Below are 27956 nucleotides of genomic sequence, written 5' to 3' on the forward strand. Positions count from 1 at the left end.
CTCAGTTCATTGTTGGTGTAAACGAATGCAACCTGTGTATCCTGGTCCTGCTCTGATTCTATTCTGGACACAAAACTTCTCCCTGGAAGCTGGTGGGTATTTTCCCCATCACATCCCATGAATGATATAATTTGATACAGCAGGTCATATTCATTACATCATTGAGTCTGTCCCCTGCTATATTCTTTCATAAACAAGGAAATAAATTTGCTTTCAATGATCAGGAAAGAAGAGGCAATTTATTTTCATGAAAATGAGGATTGGAATTTCATCATCTAGACCAGTCATCAATGCAGCACTTGGCATGAGACATATTTTCTTTAAAAAGTACTAAGACCTCATGAAACAATAATTAGCATAATTCAGCTAATTAACAATGTAAGAACTACTGTGTTCATCCTTTACGCATGAAATGCTGTCTCATTTCATTTCTGGTGGTGTGTGCACTCAGTTTGGAATTCGGTACAGGCACATGTATCCTGGACAGTTCAAATTACAAACTTTGACAATTTTCTGTTTAAAGGCTGATGGTCAAGAGTCTCATACATTTACATGAGGTAAAAACAGGAGATATAAAATAAAGTAGTGTGTGTGTGTGTGTGTGTGTGTGTGTGTGTGTGTGTGTGTGTGTATATATATATATATATATATATATATATATATATATATATATATATATATAATACACACACACTCATGCAGGATGTGCAATTTGAGCTAAACTTTTTGACATATTCTTGTGTACCTTATTTGCCGCAAGTAGTCACCTTACAATTATAACTTGTGTTCTGTTTATTTAGAAACCTACTTCCCAAAAGCACACAATCGATAGAGAGATCAGTGGTAGATCTACAGACCAAACTCCAACAATAACGCATACCTATGCATCCATATGCTTTCCTTGCGCAGTTTCGCAGTTCTAGTCTTACCTTTAAGAGAATATTGTGTGGACAAACGATAGCCTACTTCTGCTCATTTTTATTTGAGGATGATTCAAGGAAACTTATAGTCTTCCATCGTGCAAACTACACGTGTTGACAACTGTAGTAAATAACTCCGAAAAGACAAGAAAAAATGAAAATAGAATTGCTCACCAACAACCACAATGCAAATGACGATGACTAGAGAAGCAAACATCGACATCAGCGCAAGAATTATATCCTTCATCGTCACAGACAGGCTTCTCCACAATGTTCGTGCTCAAACTAAATGGTTTCCACTGATGATGAAACCCTGGGGTCAAGGAAGACTGTGGACCGATGCTTTGTTTGAAAACATCAACATCACAGCTGAAACCGGCTGGTGACTGGGTCCTCACTGGGCAAAACACAAAAGACAGTACACGGTGCGTTATCTAAATGTCCGATGCATTTTGTTGTGACATTAAGTCGTTTGTGATGAGTGGAAAAGATAAACGACTTTGTTGATGACAGGTTTTCAAAATATCCACACCAGATTCCTTTCTCATAAGATCTCACAGCCTCTTTATGTTTGCTTTGTCCAGACAAACTGTTCACCGCAATCAGAAGTCAGCTGTGTGACCTTTGAGTAACACTTCCGGTCATTAATACTCCTATATGTCAACCAATGGAAATAGGCGTTAGTCAGTAACAGTGTCCAATCAACTGATTTGTTACAAGCGTTGATGTGCACATTTGGAAAAGCAAGATGGCGCTCGCTAGTGTGTGTGGAATCCCACAGTTTAGTTCAAGAAATGGCACGGCATCAAGGGGACCTGCGTTCCAAGCGGTGGACAGTATTGAGCCCGAATTTTTTACCGAGCCAAAATTTCAAGTACCAACTTTTAGTGATGTAAGTGTCGTTAACAGGAACTTTAAAAGAGATTGGTGCATGGTGTGTTTTGTTAGTCGGTGCATCATGTGTCATGACATAGCATTTATCTCTAAGAGCACCGCATGTGTGCACAAAACAATGCGAAAGTATGACTACCTGACTACCTACCGCCACACCAAACCATGTTCCACTTAGGGAAAGTGAAAAAGTTAATCCGCAATAAATTTTGAGAGATTATGGGGATATTAAGAATGATAATTTCATGAACTTAGTAGCCTGCTTGTATCTTACTCCTGCAAGGGAAATGCCTTACTATTTTTGATGACACTTGCCATTTGAAAATGATCGTGAAACCAAACTTTCTGCAAATATTCATTAAATTGACAATTTACATTGAGGTAAAACGTCAATAAACATTGAGAGCTTGTTTCTGGGAGCCGCAATTACTGAAAGTTGCTAATGGCGTCTCCAAGAAATGTTTTTAGAACGCGATCAACATGTTTGAACAAATACCAATCCCTATAAATGATAAGGTCAGTGTAGTATAGTGTTTTGTTTCAGTAGTGATAAATCGGTATAACCAAACGCAGTAAATATGTGGGATTTCACATCAAAATGCCGCACATGTGCGACGCGCTTATTTTGAACGCTACAGCGCCTTCAGCATTGTAGCTACTGGTGAGCGAGGTCGCAAAAGCAAAAAATCACCGACCCCCTCACCGTAGCGCTATAATTTTGCAACTAAGGAAAATACATGTGTTTCTTTAAAGTGAAGTAACAATCTTGCTACCCCTTAGCAAAGAGAAGCAAATTGGAAATTTATGAAGTAACATGAAACCCATGGGACTTGTTTTAACCTCTGCTAAAATGTAAGGCAGGACACTGGTTTGTGTGCCAAAGCAAACAGTTGCGGTATCTGCATACTATCTGTACCAGGTCCTGGCAATACACTCATGATTTCAAATGAAATTGTATGTGATGATTCACAGTAATATTTCCCTTGTTCCAAAAAGAAAAAATGTAAACCTGGTTAGCTCGAAGTACATGTATAAAAGTGTATGTTGGTGTTGGTATGAGACAAGAGCCATTGGATTGGAAATTATTAGCTCTATTACGTCATTTACGTTACTTAATTTAATTGCATCAAACAATTTTAAAGTACATGGTTTTGTTTTCTGTTTGTGTTTCAGCCTGCAGAGTATTTGAAACAGTTTGACAATGAAAGCAGTGACATCAGAATTCGGTTCAATCACGGTACAACAACACTAGCATTTAAATTCCAGCATGGTGTAATAGTTGCAGTGGATTCTAGAGCAACAGCAGGACCATTCATAGGTAATACAACTTATAACCTTACACACACAAAGAGTTGTCTTTTTGTCAGAGGAGTCTTTGTGTAAGCATTGTCCCATTCACAGCTTTATCATAAGCTGTCATCCCATAATGTGGTTTGGCCCATTAATACTCAGAGTAATTGATGATAAGGTTTAGATGTCAGAAATTTTTGTGATGCCTCTACCCTTTGATGATTACTTTTGGCATGATAAGTTAATTTCTGTACTTATTCCTTTCCATCTGGAATAAAATAATACACACTGAGTACTGCAGCCGCAAAGAAGGCAAATCTAGAAATCTTGTTAAGTCAGTAGGAACATAAAAATGTACATAAATGCACACAGGAGTTTGCATAACTACACTTTTCACTCTTATAAGTTTGTATATACTGCTGTCCATCTAAATGCTTTGTTTTAACTTCCCCTATAAAAGCCGAATTATCATAAATTGTGCAAATGTAAAAAAGCCACGCTTCTGATCAGACGTGCCGTGTTTGGTCCCAGAATCCCATAATTTTGACATGTTTCGGGCGTTCATTGTAATTTAATCTTGTATATGATGTCTGTGAATATATAGCAACTAAACTTGACTTGAAAATAAATTGAAAAAATATTCCGCTTTTTGTTGGAGAACGCATATGTTTCGAAATGTGTTCCCTGTAAGACCATTTGATACCTCTTTGCCGATCATGACTATTCAAATTTCTCATACGGTCAAAGCGATGCTATGAGAATTTAAGAACTCCCGCCCAGTGTATGTAATGGCTGTGTCATCAGTAATCCCACTATTGTGCGCCCACGGTCCTGTAACGTCCCGTTTAAGAACGTAGGATCTCAAAGACTGAACATTTTCTCACCGTATTGTTTCCTTGCATTTACAGCATCACAGACAGTAAAAAAAGTGATTGAAATAAATCCATATTTACTTGGTACAATGGCTGGCGGTGCAGCTGACTGTTCATTTTGGGAAAGAGTTCTAGCACAACAATGTAGGATATATGAACTACGAAACAAAGAAAGGATTTCAGTAGCTGCAGCATCCAAACTTCTTGCTAATATGGTTTACAACTACAAAGGAATGGGTCTTTCTATGGTGAGTTGGTAATTCTATCATAGCTTTATAAATACACATGTATAAGCCAGGAATGTAATAACATTCCTTTACAATTGTGTGTCTATTTTGATGAAGGCCATATTAAACCATACACTTCATCATAATCCACTTTATGTCGTAATTTGTATTTTAAATTCACAAGAAATCATTTTTAGCTCATATTTGGTATGTGTATAAATACCAAAGAGAGCTTATATTTCATATATATTGTAAATCAGTATATGTCCTTAGCAGTCCTGTACTCTATAATTGTAGCTGCCAATTCTGTATGTGTATTGATGAAGACAATATTAAATCATACACTTCAGTGTAATCCTGAATTATAACAATATCAAATCTATCTTTGTTTCTCAGGGTACAATGATTTGTGGCTGGGACAAAAGGGTAAGTTTTGAATTCTTTTACTTCCAATTCAAGATTTAAACACATCAATCATCAACAAAGTTAAGTTAGCGCAAAACAGTCACAGTAATGTCCAGAATAAAAATGACACACGGTCTTCTCCAGACTCAGTACAGCCAAAAGATCATGTGATGGCAGTATAAGCAAACCCACATGCAGAAACACACGTAGAAGTACATGCATTTTTATGCACACTTGTGCACAAGGTTTTGTTTGTACTGTGGTCCATTCAGATTCAAGGTTCTGATGTGAAGACCAGGACTAGTATCAGACAGAATCACTCAAATCTGTTGATTTCCCTCAAAATTTATTCCACCTGTGTATGGTTAGATTTAATAAAAAAGGCTATCTGAAGTACTACATAAAATTATGAAACGTTCACAACTCAAATGAAGAATGGTTTAGAATCATGGATTTTGTACACAAGAACAAAATACTTTTCTTGATGTTTCCTGCTTTGACCAAACCGTTTCTAAAAGAATCATTTCTGTATTGCTTTACACTAATCTCTTGAAAAAATTTTCTTTTCCTGACGTAGTGTCTGTTCACATCTTATATGTTTAATTTAGTTGAAAGATAGAACATGATGATAGCTGCCGTTCAAACTTTCTTCTTTCAAGGTCAACCTAAGACAATATGTTATCCATCTTATCCCCCATATCTTCAAGTAATCTTGAGTTTCTATTCTCAAAACATCAAAATTATACCAAATGTATGAAGTGTATCCTTGCATTCCTGATAATGCTTGCATACTAATAGTCAGATCTTAATCTTCAACATGTGAGTTATCCAGAAAGATTATGTAGATTATCCGGCTTAGAATAAAACCAAAATAAAAACTCAGTCCTCAAGAATATTGGCTGAAAATACCACTATGAAGGTAACCATCTTGAGAGGGGATAAATTTTAAAAGTAAAGGTTACACTGAATCCTACGTTCAAGTTCCAATGCAGTGCATGTGTTTTATCACACTATATTTTGTATTGCAGGGGCCAGGCCTTTACTATGTAGACAGTGACGGCACCAGACTTACTAATTACATGTTTTCTGTTGGATCTGGTTCAACATATGCATACGGTGTCCTGGACAGCGGATACAAGTATGACTTGACAGTCCCTGAAGCATATGACCTAGGTCAGAGAGCTATCTATCATGCAACACACAGAGATGCATACAGTGGTGGTGTTGTTAATTGTAAGTAGACACAAAGTTTTCAGCCTTGGTGAGATAGACGTTGTAGCTTTTGTACCTGTTTGATTATACCTCATCTCCTAACGCTGAAAATGATACTGTGATGTAGATATAATTTCTTGTATACATGAACCGATGGTACACATAAGAAGTACAAACTTTTGCTTGTCAATATATAAGTGAATACAATCGATATGAGATGAAAAATATCAAACGGAATCCATACTGCATTTATTGTGAAAACCAAGCTTCCTTTTGGCAAGTCTGGTATTAGCTCTTAGAAGCTTGTACAATGACATATATGGGCAATATAGATGTAAAATGAGAAATGGTGTCCAATAAAGTAATGAAGTTCATGTGACTATATCAGTGTGGACACAGTCTTTTTCAGAAGACGGTAAATATTGTTTTTTGTCCTTTTACAGTGTATCATATGAAAGAAACTGGCTGGATCAAAGTGTCACAGAATGACGTTGGAGAGCTACACTACAAATATCAAGAAGAGAAAAACAAATAAAATGGACACTTCTTTAGTCTTTAAGTTTTTGATAACGTTAAAGTATTTTTATTTGAGAATTCAGAACACATACTGTTTTTGAGCATTAGGTTTAAAGTACAGATAGAAAGATAAGTGTAATTCTGTAGCTCAGGCTGATTAAAATATGATGTAGAGATGGCATGTACCTCCATTCATCAGATGTCTACAAAATTAAGATGAAGCAAAGTTAGACGGGTTGCCTTCTCTTCATCCGATTTTAAACAGATTGTTTTGTTGCTGTAATTCACAAAAAAGAGAGGGGCAATGGAAATTGTCCATGGTATATATCCAAACCGTCACAGTTTGAATGCAACATCGGGTATATAGAATAGATGCTCTGGTGATGACTGAGCTTTTGACATGTGTTACATCCCTCAGTGGGAAATAAATAACAAATATTACAGTAAATTGATGTTGTCTTAACTGTCCCAATAGATTTCTGCTATGACCAATACATGAAGCATTATTAACCTCTGCATGATTTCCCTGGATATTTTTCACATAAACACTGTCGGTTCCATGAAATTTGATACAATTGATGAAGTGAACTCATTCAGCATGTATGCAGTGAGTTGCAGATGTGTTATGTTTGGCATAGTGCCATGTAAGGCCAGTGATTCATGTGTGGATCGCCACTGAGCTTCAAGCTGTTGGTACAAAATATAAGAGACAACACAGAAAATAGCATGAAATTTGCAAATATGTTTGTTGAGGAAAATGATGTCCTGTCAATACTGATGGTTAAATCCTCTCTCTGCATAACTGTTGTAAAATCTCAAATTTTTCTCTCCTTTGCTTTGTACTGAGGACTCTGCAAAGGAAGGAAAGGGTTGGGTTATTGTTAGTGACCTCTCACCTAGCACTTTAAGCTGTGATGTAAAATTTGTCAATATTTTTATCATCAATGGAGATATAGTACAGAGCATCAATAAAGGGTCAGTATGACTCACTATGAATAACATTTGTCTCTGGAGCTTCAATTTATGCAAACTACATCACCAACACAACATTCTGAAGAAGTCAGGAAGTCTTTTGTATTTATTTTTTTGTTTACACCCTGATGGTCATGTTCCACACAGTTGGAAATTTGTATTTGGAATCTATGGAAATTGAGCTATTTTGAGGAAATACTGGTAATGTCATTGACACAATCTATGCCACACTACATCTTTTATGAGCAAAGATTTTTCTACGCCAAGTATGTTCTGAAATGCATATGAACATTATAGAATCCTGTATCATTGTGTAGGAGGAAAGCTTCATGGAATAACGTTTTCAAAAACCCTTTCTCTTGAAGTTGTCAGCATAAGTTTGTGACAGGAGCATTACCTTTAGGACATTTGCCTTCGTGACATAAAATTTGCCTTCCTGTATAAAAGCCTTTGATTTCACTTTACTGGGGCCAAATCCTCTTATATGTCATCATTACTGAGAATTATGGGAACAATTTTATGTCAAACTGCATAAAGCATAGTACTCTATCAATTTTGTGAAATGATATGGTATGGCTGCCCAGAATGAATTTCATTAAAATTTTCTATATGCGGCCATTTCTGAGAATTTTTTCTTTAGTTACTTTCAATGGCACAAATGATAAGAGTATTTTTGCAATAATAGTCGCGCCAGCGGCTTACTGACTACGCATGCGCTTATTCATAATATACTATGCGAGTAACCGGAAGTGTACCCTTCTTTCGTGGGCGCCGCCATGTTTTTTTTGAGTACTCGTAAATAAACAAATACGAAACAAATTATTGTTATATAACATGCCATTTATATACAAATAGTACTGATTTCAAGTGAATTCGTTGGCCTTTGAAATCAAGATCACAAAAATGTAAAGAAATGGTGCCTATTTTCTATGAGGGAAACTACATTTCAAGAGCTCTGATAAAAAAGTGAAATTGACAAAATTTTTCAGCAGTAGACATTGATTCACACCACTACATTAGTGTGTTACTTGAGAAGATAAAGGAATCATGAAACGGTTTTAGTGAATTCCCTAGAAATATTTTTCAATCATTTGTTTATGGTGGTGGAAAATGTTGCAGATAATACGATCATCTGGTGGCGCAGTTCATATTGAGAGTTGGTGTGTGCAAACTCCCATGAGCCTCTTCCCGTCTGTCTCCACAAAACTGGTTGAAAGTTCAACGACGCTGACGCGGAAGTGACACGACATCCGCCGGCGAAGTGAGTGAGGCTGGTACAGACATCAAGATGGCCGTGCACGAGTCCATGATTCTGTAAGTTTATGGGGGTGTAACATTTACGTCGTGACAGTCACTTAGACAGGGCTTAAGCTAGCGACTCTTCTGAATTAATCGATACCTTAGAGGAACGAGAGGTCGATATTTCCATGTTGTTCGATATCTTTTTACCGATCATTCATACGTGATTCCCATCCGGCACTGAGCACCGGGTGATGGGTGGTACAAGGGCGAGACATAGTCTGAACTGGCGTCAGTCATCGATGGTGTCCCATCTTCCGGTTTATTCCGGGAAACCACACTGATACACTCGTACCAGCATCGTATAATCGAGGTGTGGACGATGATTCTGTTGTGCGTACTTGGCTTGGCTCAAAATCGTGCAACCTGGCGCGAGATCGATGTAGGCTACAGCACGGAGTATTTGCCCACGTTCATATCGGCCGGCCCGCATCTTTTCCAGCCTCCATCTGTTCACATGCTGCCACACAAACGGGATGACATTGTATCTCTTAGTTTTGTAATGTGTATTTCCTTGCACTAAAGGACCATTTAAACACCCCGAAAAAAACTTTGTATGCCTTCTTTACTTTGCCGCAGCGATGCTATTGTGATGAACATCATACCCGTCTTGTTATGTCAGTTACTCGTACATATACATGTTCGATCTGATACTATGCTATGTTCAAGGGTCCGCCCCTCGCATGTTTTGCATATACTGTACACTGCCATTGAAACAGGGACCCCTATTTTCATGCATGTCACAGGGTCTGTCTGACCATGGAGGTTTTTTACCGCCATGGTCTCATTGGTCTGACATATACATCCATACCCATACGCCTCCACTTTTAATACAAAGTGCGTGTAAGCAGAGCAGAAAAAAAATTTTCTTAAAGTTATACAGCAGGATTTTTTTGTTTGAAAACGATAGAAACTGTGTGAGAAAGCTGTCAAATGAACTGTGCTTTTAGTAATCTGCACAATCTGCACCACAATACGCAACATTGTGCCAACTTAATCTTGAGATCCTGCTGGAAACGTTGTACACGTAGCACAATGGGACATGTACATCATTTTCCCGATGATGCTGCTGAATCACATCTTGGCGTGAAAAACTGAATCACATCTTGGCGTGAAAAACTAAAACTATCAGCCAATTTTAACTTTGTCTTTTTGGCTTTGACTTTGAGTGTGAATTGCTTCCAACTTCGAGATCATATGATTGAATAGCATATCCACATGTCCCCATCTGTAGCCAACTTGTCTATCAACACACTGTGTTACCACGGTAACATTTCACTGCGACTTTCTGGTAATGAAAACGATGACCGACACCCTTTCCCCAATGTCACTATGATTTAGGCCTACTGTCAGTTTGTTGCAAAGATGTTTTTGAAAGCAAGTGTGACATTTTACCGTTCTTTCTATGCGTATAAAGTTTAAAGTTTGAAATTAGACCACAGACGTCATGCCTGATATTTTGATTCTCGTTTTGTGGTATAATGTATAATGATATTGATATGATATATTTAGTTTAGCGCGATAGACTTTGCTTTGTACAGGGTATACTCTTGAAAGGTCACTGAAAGTTGTAGGTGCACAGGACTGAGATTGTCCGATGTCGCGTCTCAGTATAATCACTGAACGCCGGGCAGACCACGAATGGTTGACTTTAAAAAAGGAGACCACCAAGCACCGATCGTCCTAAATTCAATTTCATCAACTTCATTTCTATTCATAATTTGAACTTATTTAACATTAAGCCTACGTCACACATTTTTCTGTCAAGTTGACAAGTAATTTGTTGTTATTCTGTGCTCCATTGAAAAATACGCCATGGACTGCCAAGCTGCCAACCCCATCATTCATAGTATCACCCAACTCAGTTTGGCGCCATGGCACATAGCAAAATGATTGTGTCTGTTGGTGCAATGTTGCGTATTGCACAGATTGCACCGATTACTAAAAGTCAATGAACTGGCATGTCAATCAAATCAAGCACCTCCTTCATATATAACATGTTATTACAATGAATGTATCTTTCCTCATTGAATTTTCCTGTATAATTGCAGTGACATCACTATATTCGTTGTAACAATAATTGTTCTTGAAAATAAGACCAAGAGAATCATCTTGATCAAGTCATCACATAAATGAGACAAGCAGCTTTAATTTTTTTAAATTTTGGATTGATGCCATTAACCACACATTGTTCTGGTCAATTGAATTGTTTTGTTGGATAAAGACTTCATTTCAAAGAGTGTGTTGCTACTTTGATCCTGCAGGCACATAACTGATGATAAGTTTTACGTCACACCAAGGGATTCTGGGACCAAAGAAGTACTGGTCATTGATAGGATCAGCTCAGAACTAACTTTAGAAGGTAATGTAAAATACCATCATGTCATGTTATTCTCATTGACTGACAAGTAGTTTGTGAGTGTTTGTGAATGTATAAATATTTACTGTCATTCAGAGTACAGATAATTGAAAAGAGGAGGAGAGAAAGTAACATAAGTTTATAGTTTTATCAGTGAGTGAAATATTATATGTTAACACTTCATTTGTTTTTCATCAGCACTTAAGGTAGAACGCACCTCGGGGACAGACATTCAGACTCTCAAACTTTTACAGTTCTCTTCTGATATACCACATGTAGGGTTTCATTTTAAAGCTCTTGGTGAAAGAAAACTTTTCATCGGCCATGTTTTTCGAAAATCGAAAATTTTATTTTTCGCCGTAGAGCTAACACAGGGAAGGCGGCCATTTTGAATTTCAGGTATCGGTAAATCTTGGGTTTTTGTTTCTCCAGTACCAAAATTTGCACGGTGACCCCCTATTTTTATTCTTGATTTTGAAAGAGAATGATTGAAAGATTCCTTGAGGAAAGTCAGAGCAAAAGTTTAAGTCTTTCACTTTCGAGGTGCATATTACCTTAATTGTATATATAGGTCATTTCGGTGTACTTTAATTTGGCATAGAATGTCAATATATTTACTAGCCTGATTTCAGTACAGAAAAGAAAAAGTTTTGACAAATACAGGGTGCTTTCATAAATTATTGCAAGACTCAAGGGTCCCATGCCCTTGTACCTTTTTATTAGTTTTCGACCAGCATTATGGCTGACAGTGTCAAGCAGTCTGCTCTGTGGGAGTATAGTGTGATAAACAATATTGTATACACAATGTACAATCTCTGTATATGATGGATTCTTTCTTTGTTCATGGTGGATTTTCCCATGACTAAACTCTTTAACAAGCACTGAACATGAATTTTTGTGGTTTGTTTGGTGAATTGTAACTTTGCCAAAGAAGCAAAAGCACTCTCTACGCTGTCTAACAAATCTGATATGAAATTATTGGTGAATTTAGAAACACTGTATGCAGTTATCATTAATGCTGAACATTTCTAGACAATCTACAACAATGTTGTTTATTCAGAGTTCATTGACAGTTCAGGGGAGGTATTTCAGTTGACAGACTGAATGTTTACATCAAAATGTGCCAAAGAATAAGGGCCAAGATATGTTATCTGGATGTTAGAACCTCAGAAAGACTTGGTTTTTGTGTATTGAAGTTCTTCAGAACTGTATGCACATGTACACTGTCAAAGTGTCTCAGCAAACTTACATCATGTTTAAAATACTTTCTATGTACATTTTGAAATTGCCTGCTTTTTGTTCTGAAATAAAGGTCAGTGTCAAACATGTGATTTTTGTGCACTTCTACGTTGGTTCTTGATTTTGCCAGGCTGTAGCTCTGCTTCACTGTGTGTTTTGCATTTTTAGCTACTATAGACTATAGTCTGTAGAAGCTATTGGGATGGGTATCCGTCCGGCGTCAGTCTGTGCGTATGTATGTATGTATGTATGTATGTCCGTTTGTGAGGCGTCCGTCCACTCAAATATCTTGAGAACTGCAGTACTTACTGATTTGATATTTGTTGTGTAGATGAAAAATATGATTATGAGAAACTATTTTTTTTTAATTTTTGATATTGTGGAAAATATGCAAATTAGCACCAAAAAGGCGTTTTTGGTAAAAAATCTTCTTCATAACCGCTGGTCAGACAGCTTTGTTATTTGGTATACATGTCCCTAGGGATAACCCAACTTAGATTTGTTCAAATTGTGATGAAATATGCAAATCTGTATTTTTAAGGAATTTTTTTGTCATTTTTGATCAAAACTTTATTTCATCAAAACCGCTTGTCTGACAGCTTTGATATTTGGTATACAGGTTCCTACAGATGAACTAAATATGATGTATTGAATATATGATGAAATCTGCAATTTTGTATTTTTGGTGCAATTTTTGCCATTTTTGGTCAAAAAATGTGTTTCTCAAAAACTACTTGTCTGATGCCTTTGATATTTGGTATACAGGTTCCTAGGGGTTGTCTTAGTGTGATATATTGAAATTTGATGAAATCTTCAATTTTGTATTTTTGGGTCAATTTTTGCCATTTTTGGTCAAAATATTTGTTTCTCAAAAGTTACTCATCTGATAGCTTTGATATTTGGTATACAGGTTCCTAGGCTTTATCTTAATGTAATATATTGAAATTATGATGAAATCATCAATTTTGTATTTTTGCAGCTAATTTTGCCATTTTTGGTCAGGCCATCCTGAAATGAGCTATCAAAGATATCCACCTTCTTCATCAATACATGTGTCACAAAAAGTTATTCTCTACATAACACAGCAGAGCTCTGTCAACTGTTGGGTCGCTTGTTTTTTCAAAACCGCAGGTCAGACAGCTTTAATATTTGGTTTACAGGTCCCTAGGATGACCTTAGTGAGATAATTTCATACAGTCAGGAAATACTTAATTTTGTATCCATGTCTATAGTAGCTTCAGGGACTTTGGCCCTATGTTTTACATCTCGCTGGTGATGCATGCTAGTCTACATACTATCAATGTACTAGTGAAAATTATTGAGGAAAAAACATTTATTATTGTTGTTTCCTTATGACAGCAGAAAATGGTGTATTAAAATATTCAAAATGCGCAGTACCAAATTTGTCGAAAATTTTTGAACTTTGGTCATTTGGAATAACACAAAGGAATGGAAGATTAATGAATCAATGAAAAATGGCATTACGCTACTCATAAGGATATTTCTATGGATTGAAAGTTAAACCAAAAGAATAAAATCATCCCATCTGTACCAGTTTAGGCTACTGTAAATTTAAATTTGCAATTTTAAACTCTGTTCACAGGTAATGATGCACAAGTGCCTCCCTACGCCATACGGAAGGGTATCTATGGCATCATGGGAATGATACGACTCGTTACTGGTAAGTGACAAAGACAGCTAAATTTCACAAAGTTACCAGGTTTTCTGACCAGCAAATTTTTGTTTCCATAGTAATGTTCAACTTCCAGAATACCAAATGAGGACTTTTTTGCATAATGGTGTCATTGTGAATCATCAATGGCAGTTGAAGCGAGATCATTTCTGCAGATAGGATAATACGAGACATGAAAGTTATAGCACACATATGTCAAGTAATAGGTTACTCTGCCACCCCCCCACACCCCCTTCCCCAATCACTATGAAATACAACCAGTATTCTGCATCTCCCGATTTCATGGTCAACATGCTTCACCATTTAACCTTTGAAACTTGCATGGAACCTCAATTAAGGATCAAATTTTAAATAGCAGATGTCATTTCTGAAATCCTGGCTTGTGATTGTCTTGACTGTCTGTGAAAACCCAAGAACACCATCAAATTAGGTGTATTGTTTCTGTGTTCAAACAAGTGAACATGGACTTTGGTGCAAAGATGGACTTTATATGCTACATAATCAAAAAGGAGTTATGAATCTGTAACTATAAATTACCAGTATAGATCTTTTACAGATTAGATCAGATAGATAGATATAGGTCTGTAGAGAAAATAAAATAACATGCATATGTACCATTGAAGAAAACTATATGATGGTGTATATTGTTTCCAACTGTTCAGGTCCATACCTCATAGTCATCACCAAAAGGAGCAAAGTTGGCGAAATCAACAGAGAATCAATATGGAAAATAGATGCCACCGAGATACTGGAGTACAGAAACACAAACACACACCTTACAGAAGATCAGGTGAGACTTTATAAACAGAAGTGCACAGTTTACAATTGTAGCCAAAAAAATAGATGTTTATGTCAATTAAAAAAAAGTTTCCTTGGATAGACTCAAGACTCATATGTGGAAATTATGAAGAATTATGTGAATTTTTTTTTGGGTGGGAAAATGTTGTTTTCAAAAGGCAAGCTGCACAAAATATCTCACCTTTCACATTTGATGTTATCGCGTCTTGTGATGATGTCTTCATGAATATTCATGTCACTAATGTACTGTGCCAATGTGTAGTCAACAGTGTGAGAAAATTTGTCGCATCAAAATTTATGATAAAATGTATGACTAGAGATGACACAATTTTTGCATATAGAACAGTCTTAAAATGATATTGTGTACTCATGATATGTATGTTATCAATATTGTACATTTCCAAAGTGTCAGAATGCATTGAGGCATCTTACAGGCAGACATATTTGCGTTTGGGAATTAACAGCTAACCATACGGTCATGATGGGAATTATAAGAGTGAATTTGAAATACAGAAGATTCATTGCAAGAAGTACTTAAATTTTCATGGTCCCTTCAAACTTCAATGCAAACCAGTTGGAGGTGTAGTTGAATTCCCTGATCCCTTTTGCTTACATATGCACCTCTAACCTTTGAACCTTCAACCTTTGAACCTGGAGTCTCATGAAGCTACCTTTCAGAGACAAGAAGAAGATCATGATCATTTCTGTATTTGATGCCAGAGTTGAAATTTTGCCTTTCATCTTTAGTTTTTCATTCTGCCTCAGTTCTCACAGAATTTTTTTACATGTCATCTAGATACAAGACAATAAGGTTTACCTTGGAATGGTGGATGCCGTACTCCACACGGAAAATTTTTTTTTCTCGACAACATATGATTTGACCCATACAGTGGCAAGATTAAACAACACCAGCCCAGAGTTTTTGTCGATGCCTCTAAATGAAAGAGTAAGTTCAAAATAGAATTTTGTTTGAAAATTTTTAAAAACATGTCAGTAGTTCTGATACTCCAAAATTAATAATTCTGCTGCTATTCAATAAAACATCAACAAAATAATTGATATTCATTGGGCGGATCAGTCAATAATTTGGATGTGATGTGTTTGGTAATGTTAAAGTGATACAGGAAAGCAGTTCTACAGCATTTTCAAGGATTGTGTATTTAATAGAGACAGTGTGAAAATGTTGATGAATCATAGAACCAGACAGAACTGAAGTTTAAATACAAGTTGATAATAAATAATTACTTTTTATTCTCCTGTTTGTCATATTGAAAAGTAGAACGGTGTTGCTATGGTAGTTGTATTATACATGTAGCAGTATATCAAAATATTTGAAATTATCCAATGAAGAAAGGCAATTTAAAGGGAGAATCGTTTAGTGTTACCTGGACAACTTGAAAGGGTGTGTAAGATTATCAGTCTCAGACAAGAAGTTGATGATAGATTTTAAAATTTCTAACTTTGAAATATTGATTATATTCCTTCTGTAGGCTGACCAGAGGTTTGTTTGGAATGGACATTTATTACGAGAATTAGCCAATCAACCGGAACTACACAGATTTATCTTACCAGTACTTCTTGGATGTATCCTTGTGAAATTTGTATGTTTTTCAGTGTTGTATGATCCAGACCTTTGATTGATGAGTTTTGTTTGGTATTTTCATCTAAAATATTGTTTTCTTTGTACACCTTCCCATACAACTCATGACCATATTTGCTGATTGCAAGCCATCCATTAATAATTACTGTTTTCCTAAATTTACCAAGTATATTGTTTTCACTATTGTTTCTGATATCATTTCATATTTACATATATTTTAAAAATAGATTTTTACCTGTAATTTGCCTTGAGTAATATTTTCAACAAAATTACCTCCTCTCAGCAGACTTTACTGTTGATCCATTAATTAGATTTATCTGTGCCAAGCAAATGAAAGGATATTGGATAATTCTTTCTGAATGGTTGTAATAATTGTCACCTTTGGAAAATTTCAGGATATTTCACTTCCAAGATTTAGGGAAATGGCTGTGAGTAACATTCCTCAGCAAGACTTCAAAACATCATGGCATCATATTTGATGTTTTCACATGCTTCTCTTCAAAAATGTTTGCATCATCATGTACTTTTCACACCATCAGATATTCCTAAAAAATTAACACAAACAGATTAATTCACCAAAAACAAACACAATGAGTGTCATCAACCTACCATTGATATTATTAGTTATTCAAAGTTGTTGGCCTTAATTCAAATTTCATTCAGTTGTTGGGATTAAGTCCTGCTCAATCAACAACAAACAATTCGATTACATTTTGATTTCACGTCGTAGCTGTTTTCGTGCCGGAGTAAGGTACTACATGCGAGGTGTAGACAGTGAAGGGCATGCTGCCAACTACGTAGAAACAGAGCAAATCGTGCAATATCAAGGAAACACTGCGTCCTTTGTGCAGGTGAGTCCATTTTAGAGCTTAGCTTATTGGGTCTTTGACAGATAAATAAATCAAAGTCATCGTTCAACTTCTCACAAGTGACAACTTTGACCATGAATGGACATGCTTTTCACAATTTTCAGAAAACTTTCTTTGTATGTTACTGATAAGTATAACTGGTCTTCAGTGAGAGATGACAATTTCATTGATATCATTGTTGTGATATTACATGATGTATTTCTTTCTATTTCACAGACAAGGGGCTCAGTACCTATGTTTTGGTCTCAGCGACCAAATCTCAAATACAAACCAACACCACTTCTTAGCCACACAAGGAAACAAGTAAGTACATTCATTTGTTGGATATCTTTGAAAGTACAAATTTCTGCGTTTCAACGAGTAGCCTGAAAATAAATGAACAAAGGGATTTTACCTATGACCTATAGACCTGAGTTGCTGACAACTCCATGCATCATGTAAAGCTATCTGACCAATACATCAGGTGCAGCTGCTGAAAACCAAATTGGTAAAATTTACTAGTCTTCTGTATTGCCATGTAGTCTGACATCATTTTCATTCAAAGATAGTTTCTGCAGTTACAAGCTCAAAAAATTTGTTTCTCATCCAAAGTCTCTCACAAAAATGATTTGATGATGCTGTTTAGTCTTAGTTATTGGCTTTATACATGGCACGACTACAACATTACAGGGATGATGGTATATAGCGGTAATTCTTGAATCCCACAAGGTGATGACATTAATATCACTGTTGGGAACTTCAGTGTATACATATGATGCTATGGGTATCAAATTTTGTACCATGTGTAGCACATTGTCATTTTCTGAAATTTGATATTTTCGAGTGAAATGAAAAAATGCTGACAAGGCTAGTCTTCATGCATGGATAAGAGACAAAACATTTACTTATTGCCAAATTCTGTGTATATTGAGTACCTAATGTAGCCACAAGCAATTTAATTGTATTGTTTCCTCTACAGTTAGATGGATTTCAGAGGCATTTTGACAGTCAAATTGTGAATTATGGCAGACAGGTGATTGTGAATTTGGTAAGTTTTAACATGTGCAAAATGAAACTGACAGACAGTATTACATAAACCCTTTGAGTGCCATAGTAAATTTTTGTTGCCTTTATAAATATAACCCAGTCAATTTTTTCAGATTTTTCCCAAAATTTTGATCAGAAAGTGTAGCCAATGAAAAGCAATGTCCATTTGGTCCAAAATTATAAAAAAATTACAGAAAAAAATCAGTAAAATTGGTAAAATTTCTACGTTAAAATTTAGGTTGGAAAAATGAAAGCACTCGAAGGGTTAATAAAAATTTGTATTCTGTTCATTTATATCTGTTCACTCACAGAAACTTAAAGGGTTTAAGAAATGTACAAGCATAGCAACCAATCTACAATCTGTAAGGGATTTGTTGTTCTAATGTCAAATCTGGATGAAAAGACAAACAGACAGGGTGTTTTGGTTCACAAATAGATTCATTTGCTGTTTTTAAAGTAAGATATAATACCTGGAAGTATTTGCCCACAGATGCAAGTCAACTATTGCTCAGCTGGAATTGTGGAGATAATTGAAGACTGAACAAATATATTATCCACTTAAGGTAGAATGTGCCTCGGGGACAGATATTCAGACTCTCAAATTTCTACGATTCTTTTCTGATCTACCACTTTGTTGGGGCTCATTTTAAAGCTCTTGGAGAAAGAAAAACTTTGGCTGTCTTAGTTTTTCAAAAACTCAAAATTTAATTTCCCCCCATAAAGTTAACACAGGGATGGCAGCCATTTTGAATGTCAAATATCGCACAACGTTGGGTAATTTGTTTCACTAGTTCCAAACTTTGCACGGTGACCTCCGATTTTTATTGTTGATTTGGTAAGAAAATGGTTGAAAGTTTCATTTAGGAAAGTTTGAGCAAAAAATTTAAGTCTTTCACTTTCGAGGCACATACTACCTTAACAAATTCTGAGCATTTGTCAGATGGAATCATTTCCAATGTTTATTCTTTTTCCACAGCTTGACCACAAAGGAGCTGAAGACAAACTTGAGAAAGCCTTTGCAAAATCAGTTTATGAGACAGAGAATAATCTAATAAGGTCAGTTTAGATCCAAGAAGCAAGTAATTTTTCCAGTCATGAAATTTAATCATTGCCTAAATAGAGATTGGTAATTTCATTAGTTAAATCTTTGTGTTAGCTTGGCAGTCATCATAATTTCTTCATTGGAATAGAGAATGGTTCAAATCTGCACAAACAAAACCATCATGAAGTGAAATAAAGGTATCAATGTGCTCAGTAATTAAAAGATCTATTGGCAATTTCTTTTACAAAATTACAAGTAATTCGCTTCACACAAACATCAGATGTGGTTAGCACCTTAGTGATCAATTTATCCATTTCCCTTACAGATATGAATCTTTTGACTTCCATTTTGAGTGTAGAAAGATGAGGTGGGATAGATTATCAATATTAATAGACAGGTTGGCCAAGGACCAAGAAGATATGGGGTAAGATAAAGATCATCTCGACAGAAATTTATTGCTTTACTATTTTTTCACTGCTTTTTGCAATTTCTTGATAGCTAAAGTTTATTCTGTTGAATCATAGTGTTGAGATGTTGTTAGTTAATGTCAAACATGTAGTAGTGTTGTGAAGAGGGTCAGTCCAACCACAACCATTGAAGTTATGAGCAGAGTTTGGGAACACGGCCAGACCATAGCAGATGTGTAGAAAAAAGAACAAGGTGGTTCAACTGGTCTCCAATCTTCACTAAATTTCATCAGCATCATAAAATACTTGAAGATTAGAGACCAGTTGAACCACCTTGTTCTTTACTCTACTCAAAGATGTGTTCTGTGTCTGAATGGTGAATTTAATATCTCAGGACTAGGGTGGTGAATTCTAAACTTTTTTCTGTAATCAACAAATAGACTCTGAGGATGGACAGTGTTTATATAAAATGTCACAAAGATGTCAATTAAAGCAAACAGCCATAAGCACCTGTAACACGGTTGTGACTACCATTTTCATTCCTATCCACAGTAAATCGGTAAAAATTCCCATTTTTCTCTTCAGAAATGCCTAAATATTTCTGTTGTGCCGTTACTTTCCAGGTATTTTATGATGCTGAGAGACGGGACAGTGAAACGAACCCAGGAGGGCGTTTTCCGTACAAACTGCATCGACTGCCTTGATAGAACCAATGTAGTACAGAGCTTACTTGCAAGGAAAACCTTACAAGAGCAACTCAAAGTAATTTAAAGCTGCATTCGTTTTAACATTTAATTCATGCTTGTTCTGTTATGAATATAGTTTCTTCTTCCACTTTCAAAACCATATCAAATTGCCTCGTTCACAACTTGTCAGCACAGCCTGTATGTGCTTACTTCTCAATTGTTGTTGTTGACAAATGAATTCTTGTCTGGACCAGATTCATGTATCCACAATAACTTTGCATATGTGTATACAGTGTGTTGTATTTTCAAGGTTAATACTTTGGTTTTGAATATGCTCTTTGAGGAGGAAACTGGAAATGTGCTTATTTTCTGGAAATGAGTGACAATTTTATCAATATTTACTGCTATCATCCTTACGAATCAAAGCGTTGCCATTTTCATTGCCTCACAAGCCCAGCTATTGCAGAAAAGTCATCTCATGTGTTTATTTTCTCCATTTTTTTAATCACATAATTTATTCGAAATACTAAATTTTCTTCTCACAGGAATTCGAAGTATTGCAGCCCAACCAGAGTGTAACTGATCAAACACATTTTGAATATACCTTTAGAAATAGTAAGTATTTTGCTTTGTGAAATTTTTGACAAATTTGGACATTCTTCAATGTCATGATACTGCAATGGAAAAATGTCAGCAATGAACCCAGAACCTTAGGTATGCATTTTCAGAGTTCCTGAAAACATCTTCAAATGAACATAACGGCACGACGCAACCATGACTAACTCTACTATGTCCGGTGGTACGGTTCATTTTACCTATGGAGAATAAGGATGGTAGGATTAATGACGCCATGGTGATTAGAAATTCAGTTCAAGCTTTGTAATGTTGTCAAACAAATCACGTAAATGATGTCAAGTACAGATGTTTACTCTGTCATTTGACTGATGTAGTGATATCCATGCAAAATTTTAATGACTTGCCGGTAATCGATTCTTTTGTAACTCTTTTTTGTTCATTTTTTCACTGTGGGCGTACCAATAAAAAATAGTATTCATTAATTCTAATTCTTTTTCTCAATTTAAGTGTCGTCAAGAGCAATTACTCATTGTAGAGTTAATTGTGATCATGTTTAGATGAATAAATGCACAGTTGATTTTATATGCAAAAAAAACAATAAACAAGCAAACAAAACAGTGACAAGGCAGTTTGAAATTGTTTTCTCTGCTTTTCCAAGCCTGGGCAGACAACGCTGATTACTTGGCTAAGCAATACACCGGTACTGGTGCTTTGAAAACAGATTATACAAGGTATGGCATTTCAGTCATTCAATTAACCATGATATGAGTTAACCATGATATGAGTTAACCATGATATGAGTTAACCATGATATGTGCATAATTAATTCATGTCAATGGAAAGTAGACAAAAATCCTGTACTACTTTGTCAACTAAATGAGTTGTTGATTGATACGTACCGAAATGAAAAGGGACTTTAGTCAACCAAATTTCCAAATTTTTATGTTTGACCTTCAAACAGTCATAACATTGAAGCACTGAATTCCGATAAACACTCTTAAAGGAACAATCCTTGCAGTCAGTTGAGATTTTACTTTCTTTGTTTATTGCTTGTAAATTTATTGACTGAAAATGCCATATATCAACAATAATTGATGTTAAACTGAATATAAATTATTGACAGGACTGGTAAACGCACAAAGATGGGACTCATAAAAGATGGCTATAATTCATCTATCAGATATTACAAAAATAATTTCTCAGATGGCTTCAGACAGGTAAGAGTGAACCACAGACAAGAGTTGCCTCTGTTCCAGCCCATTACCAATGCAGTGCTGGATACTCTCATTGTTTGTAAGAGACTGACAATTGTCAATGAATATGTACAAATTTGTTGTTTTTAGCCAACGTAGACCTGCTGCCTCAAAAGAGTGTCTGTTCCTGAACTCTATGATTACTACTGTACATTTACCACACAACTTTGTGCAGAGAGTACCCAGTAGTTGGATTTTCTTGACAAATGTTGATATTACAATGAAAAATCCATCACACTGGTATTGGTGAAGGTTTTCACTAATGCATGGCAATTATTTTTAGAAGGCAGAGGTCATTTTCTCAGAGGATAGAGGCCTGAAATGTGTATACCATGGAGTTCAGTCAGCCATCAACACCAAAAACGTCCATGTTATTTCAATAATTTTTCGTGTATTTCCCAAAATTTTCAAAGAAATGAGTACCTTTCATGATAGTATTATAATCGTATTTCTTGTATCACAGTCTCTCTTTCTGTGAGTGATGATGTGAGTGAAAGTGAAATTTGTTTCTGATGTATGCTAATGTTTGCTGTGATTTTTACAAGTGCTTATAAAATATAAAGAAGACTTACACTAACCCACTACTAAATCGGAGTAGTCTGAGAGAAATTAATTTACAAGTTCCTTCATCAATCTGTTCATTTTGCATGAAAACCAATGTGTAGACTGTCTCATGTTATTTGTTCATTTTCAAGCATTAAAGTTTCCTCACCACCAGTCTGGTATAGGTGAAAATTCCTGCTCAATGCCAAAGGTAACCATTCAGGTTGTACAGGTAATTTCAAACAGTGTCAAAGGAAGATTGATGTGTTAGATAGCAAATTAAAAATCACTGCCATGTTGTCTGTTTCTGTCCATAGGATGCAATTGATCTTTTCCTTGGTAACTATACCATAGATGAAGGGGAAGCTTACATGGTGCCCTCACCTTTGCAGAAACAAAAGGAAGCCAAATTCATAGCTGTGAGTACCATGTAGTGATAGAATAATCACTGGATTTCAATGAGTAATGCTTTTGTGTGCTTTTGATGGTAAAATAAACACTGAGAAAATACATTTAAAATGTCAACATACATATCTGTCTCTAATGGGTTGACATCCAAACCTACCATGCAATGTAATACTGGCTGCCAGTAGTGATGACTTATTGTCTAATGATAAACCACTCTCTAAACGTAACACATTATTTTTGAGGGGGCTCAGAACAGTGGACCCAGAAGGTGGCAGTTGTTGTCTATTTCAGAATTATCACAACAATGCCAACTCTTGCCGACCTCCAACCTAATCCTGAACTTGACCCCATAACTTTAACAAGAGTCCACATTTTTCAATACTTTCCATTATTTTTATTCCAGCTTCCAGTAGTTGCACTTGTTGCATTTTCCATGTGTATAATATGTCTCCTAATTCCAGCAGGTAAGACAGTATTTCATCATTGTGCTCAACCTGTAGTATTTTTATGTTTTTGTAGTCTGTTAGTGTAGGCTGATCTCAATCGCTGTATTTAGCCCTGTAAATATTTATGTATATGGCTACAGGTACAAATGCAATCATCAAAACAGAAAAAAATCAATAATTAATCAACTGCTGGTTTTTTGCCATTTAATTAAACTTAGTATAACTAATGGATAAGTCCATGGAATCAAATCAGATTTTTAATTGAAGATAGAACTGGATTTGATTCATATTCATGCAGTGTTAGCTATTAATTTAGTGCTGGTACAGAATATTAATTTGGAGATGTGATTGGTAGTTTTACTCGATGTGAAATAGTCTCCTCATGCGAAAATTGTCTCTTTTGAAAACCGTCTTTCCCATGAATTGACAAGTGGTTGAGAAAATTACAAGTAGTGTTATTGTAATATTTATTCCTTGACACCTTCCACCCCCATTTTGCATCAGCTCTGTTGTTTCTATGGCAGAGATGAATCACTACAATGAGAATTAGGGGAGCAAGTGTTGTTTTGAATTGTTTTTCTCATCTCTTCTCTTTTTTTGAGAAACACGGAACATTTAACGCTTTCATAACCTCACATCGGTAAAACCTGGTTGTGTATGTCTGCAAAGTTTGACTATTATTTGGTTGAGAGAAATGGGTGTTGAAGTTATCAATGCTTGAAACATGGATCCTAAATTGTGCAGAATATATACATATCTAATCTACACACCATAGTGCAATGTGCATTAACTTTGTGTTTGCCATTGAAAAGCTATCAGAGGCTGTTGCAATAGGATGTAACTCATTGATTATCATGGGGTGATTTGAATTTTATTTCTCCAAAAACACATTTCTATTTTCTTTCTTTTTCTAGCGGAGTTTTATCAACAAGCAATGTATGTGCTATTCTGGGGAGCTGCTACATTATTGACGCTGTCCATTATCTATTACAATGGTGTGGAATTTGTTGACAGACCAAAACTCGCCCAATCCAAATTGAAGATGGAATAAAGAGCACATGACAGCCTATCCTACCTCAATCAAGCTTGAAAATTCTTGTGTACTGTCAGATTTGTGAATTATTGGGTATCTGTCATAGAGAACGCAAAGGAAAAGTTGTGAAATTTTGGAAAAGTACATTTGTGGAAAAATGGCTTTGCAGTAATATGTGTGACAACAAACAAATAATTATTTGAGATATTATGCGGGCATCCTCTTGAAAAATTGCCATTCTTTCTCTATGTAAGAAACCTGAAGTAAAAAGATGTAATGTGTTACCCTTTAGGGTAAAAATATTTACTTCATGGAGGAAATTTTTTAAAAACTTCAACAATATTGGCAAGGTTTTTAAAGTTGACTTGTGCAGAACTCTGTTTCTTTTCAGTATCACATGGATATTATTCCGAAGTATGATAAGATGTGAATTTTAATGACAAACTTTCCAGCATATGACATCAGTGTACTGACTTTTCTATTGAATTTACTCAGCATTCATGAAGGTACAATATACCAGTCATATCAGAATCAAAAATATTTCTTTATTCTCAGAAATAGTACGTTCAGTGTGCAAATGATAAAAAAAAATCCTTTCTGTAATATATGATTGTCCTTATTCTGTTTTAATAGAGTTTATTTTTTGCTTGCATACAAAAATGTTTGGTCTAAGTCAGGTTTTTTACATGAAATCAAAACGTCTGCATGCCGGACTGTATAGAATGTCTGATTTCGGAAAAGCTTTGACTACAGTAAAATGTATATTTCTTTTTTTCTCAAACTCTCAGATATTTCATTAAATTGTGTAATCTGTATGACATATCAAGTATTTTTCATTTTATTGTTTATGCTTCATTATTATAAAATATGTATTTGCCTAGTACAATTTTGTTGTGAAAAGTTAAGTTACTTTTAGTCTCATTCAATAATCAACATTTCCCCAATGCATCATGGGATGCCAAAAAGTAGAAATACACATACTGCCACTGGTTTAAGTGAATTTCCTTGGAGTATAGGACATCAAGTCTAAGATTTTTCCAGGGAGAAGATTTTGTCATTATTGTCATGGGAAATTTACATATTTCATCAATTTTAAGATCAATGATTTGTTTTTAGATTTACATTATCACAGGTAGAATAATGGAGATAGTCACACATGAGAAAAACTTTTAATTCTATATCTGATTAGTTGTAACGGTAACAACAAGTGTTTTCACAACAAATGTTACAGTTGTTCATAGAAAACATAAATGCGATATTTAACTTGATTTGTAAATCTTCTGAACAGCAAGTTTCACAGAATCCATAGCTATTGTTTGTCATAGGAGAAATTTTCTTATTGAATCATCCTCAAGGAATCTCCACTATGCATTTCAGTGTTTCACATGGTTTTTTTCTACCTGTGCAATTTTCAGCAAGTTTGTGTCTTTAATCATAGTTACAAAAAACATTCAAAAGAATCTGCATGCAGCCATGGCTATATCCTTGGTGTCATGGCTTATATCGACTTCAGTCACATTGAAATACTTGACAAAATTGCGACAAAATTCAAATACAGGTATGTGTGTGTGTTAGTTTGTGTGTAACAAAAGAAAGCTGGTACAATCTAATCAGGATCACTCACAAATGTCATAAAATACATTGTTCTGAAAATATCATTGGTTTTACCTTTCCATTCATATACGCTACTTTCCTTAGAACTTGATGGACTAGTGGCCGATTTTCTCTCCAGCAATTGAGAGCTAAAGCGTGGTAGGGTGGCAAGATTTGAAAAAAATACCGTGTAGGTCAAATTATAGAAATCATTATCAAGTTGTGATACATTCATTGCGTCAGTTACTTTCTTTCCACAGAATTTACCAATACATGTTAGCAGATAATGCATAGTTAACAATATAGAGGATGGCAGATTGTGTGAAAAAAGTTTTGGCCGGAGAAGTCGGGAAGAAGACTTACTTATTACAACAATAGACTCCAGTATATAGATAGATGCAGACATGAATGTCCATGATGATAGAGATAGAATAATATGGTTATCTGGGATGTCATGTCAACCACCAGGTTTGTATGTGAAGTACACTGTATTAGGCATATGGTGTTGGTTATTGATAATTGTAATTTTCCTAAGGATACATCAGATGATATGCTCAATGACTATATTTATTATAGTCTGTATGATACCTTTCTTTCAGTGAGTGTTAATTAACAACTGACCAAATTTTTGAGAGTATGTGGACGAATGGAACTAATAGTATGTACCTCTGTCTTGCTGTAAATTCAACGGAGTTGGTGATTTTCAATTGGCATTTACTGGAAAAGTTGGATGCAGTTCATGTGAACATGGTAATCTAACGTGTGTGAGATTTTAAGATCAATTCTTGGTTTTCTTTCTGGTTTTGAAATTTTCAAGATATACCCACAATTCCAACTATGTGAATTTCCTTATTCTCTATTGTAAATAATCTTATGCTGATTCTTTGAGGGAAAAAGAGTCCATGGAAAAATAAAGACAGCAAAAAATCTTAAAATCAACCAGTAGTTCCTATGATGTTGCTGTTTACTCATGTTTTTGTGAGAATGATAGAGGACAGGGGAACAGAGAGATTGAGTGTCATGTGAGTGTAATGAACCAATCAGTGCTATCAGGTACAATGATAGGGTTACTATAGGGGGAGTAAGGTGTTTTTTATCTGTCAGGGAAATCTGTTTACAACTTTCAAAAAATCATCCAATGGTTTGAAAAAATATGGCGATAGAGGGCAGTAGTCACAGAAGAAGAATAGCGGCAACTGGCTACAATAGCAGCAACTGGCCAGAAATTTAGACTGCCTACAGCTTGCTTTACACATTATGATGGCTGATTTTTAGACAAGGCTGCATTCAGAGTTGTCAGCACATGCTACTTCCACAAATATACAGAAATTCTGAGGCAAACAGAATGAATGATCATTCTCAAAATACCCACTCCCATTTATCAGTCAGCAGTCAGTCTGGGCATTCAAGGTTTTACAAATGAACACGGTGAGGTCAGTGCTCTGCCACAATGCATAAATGTAATGCTTCTTTAACCTCTGTGGTTCTGAAAACATCCTCCATTGCATTGCTTCCTTCATGTATAAAACTATATCCCATGATTTCAGCTGCTCCCTTCCTCCTAAGGCAATTGTAGCTGACAATTCTTTAAAGAAACCCGACTTGTTGGATATCGCTGAAGCTCCACAGGTCATTGACCTGCAAAGTTTCAGTTCCATTATTTATACAATAGAGCAGACCATAGCAGGCAAGGGCGCCAGTAAATTACACTGGCTGCAAATTAGCCTTGGTCCCTCGATACTTTCACTTTAATGTTTTAAATTTATGACTATATTTACCTG

General features: G+C 35.6%; 2 protein-coding genes across 2 annotated transcripts; both read left to right on the forward strand.

The window, feature by feature from the left end:
• Window positions 1-1628: 1628 nt before the first annotated feature.
• On the forward strand, window positions 1629-7332 carry LOC139148394 (proteasome subunit beta type-5-like). The gene is made up of 6 exons (XM_070719831.1): window positions 1629-1812; window positions 2985-3129; window positions 4010-4221; window positions 4597-4626; window positions 5634-5838; window positions 6261-7332. Exons 1-6 carry the CDS (start codon window positions 1669-1671, stop codon window positions 6350-6352), a joined length of 828 nt encoding a protein of 275 aa, XP_070575932.1. The 5' UTR covers window positions 1629-1668; the 3' UTR covers window positions 6353-7332.
• A 1140-nt stretch (window positions 7333-8472) lies between these two features.
• LOC139148396 (phosphatidylinositol-3-phosphatase SAC1-like) lies at window positions 8473-27114 on the forward strand. Its single transcript, XM_070719832.1, has 18 exons — window positions 8473-8619; window positions 10869-10966; window positions 13806-13883; window positions 14558-14685; window positions 15490-15639; window positions 16184-16277; window positions 16957-17144; window positions 17379-17465; window positions 18121-18189; window positions 19165-19244; window positions 19556-19654; window positions 20261-20399; window positions 20869-20938; window positions 21558-21630; window positions 22023-22116; window positions 23013-23114; window positions 23507-23567; window positions 24464-27114. Exons 1-18 carry the CDS (start codon window positions 8594-8596, stop codon window positions 24598-24600), a joined length of 1773 nt encoding a protein of 590 aa, XP_070575933.1. The 5' UTR covers window positions 8473-8593; the 3' UTR covers window positions 24601-27114.
• The last annotated feature ends 842 nt before the right edge of the window (window positions 27115-27956 follow it).

Source organism: Ptychodera flava, chromosome 13 (assembly GCF_041260155.1).
Source record: "Ptychodera flava strain L36383 chromosome 13, AS_Pfla_20210202, whole genome shotgun sequence".
NCBI lineage: Eukaryota > Metazoa > Hemichordata > Enteropneusta > Ptychoderidae > Ptychodera > Ptychodera flava.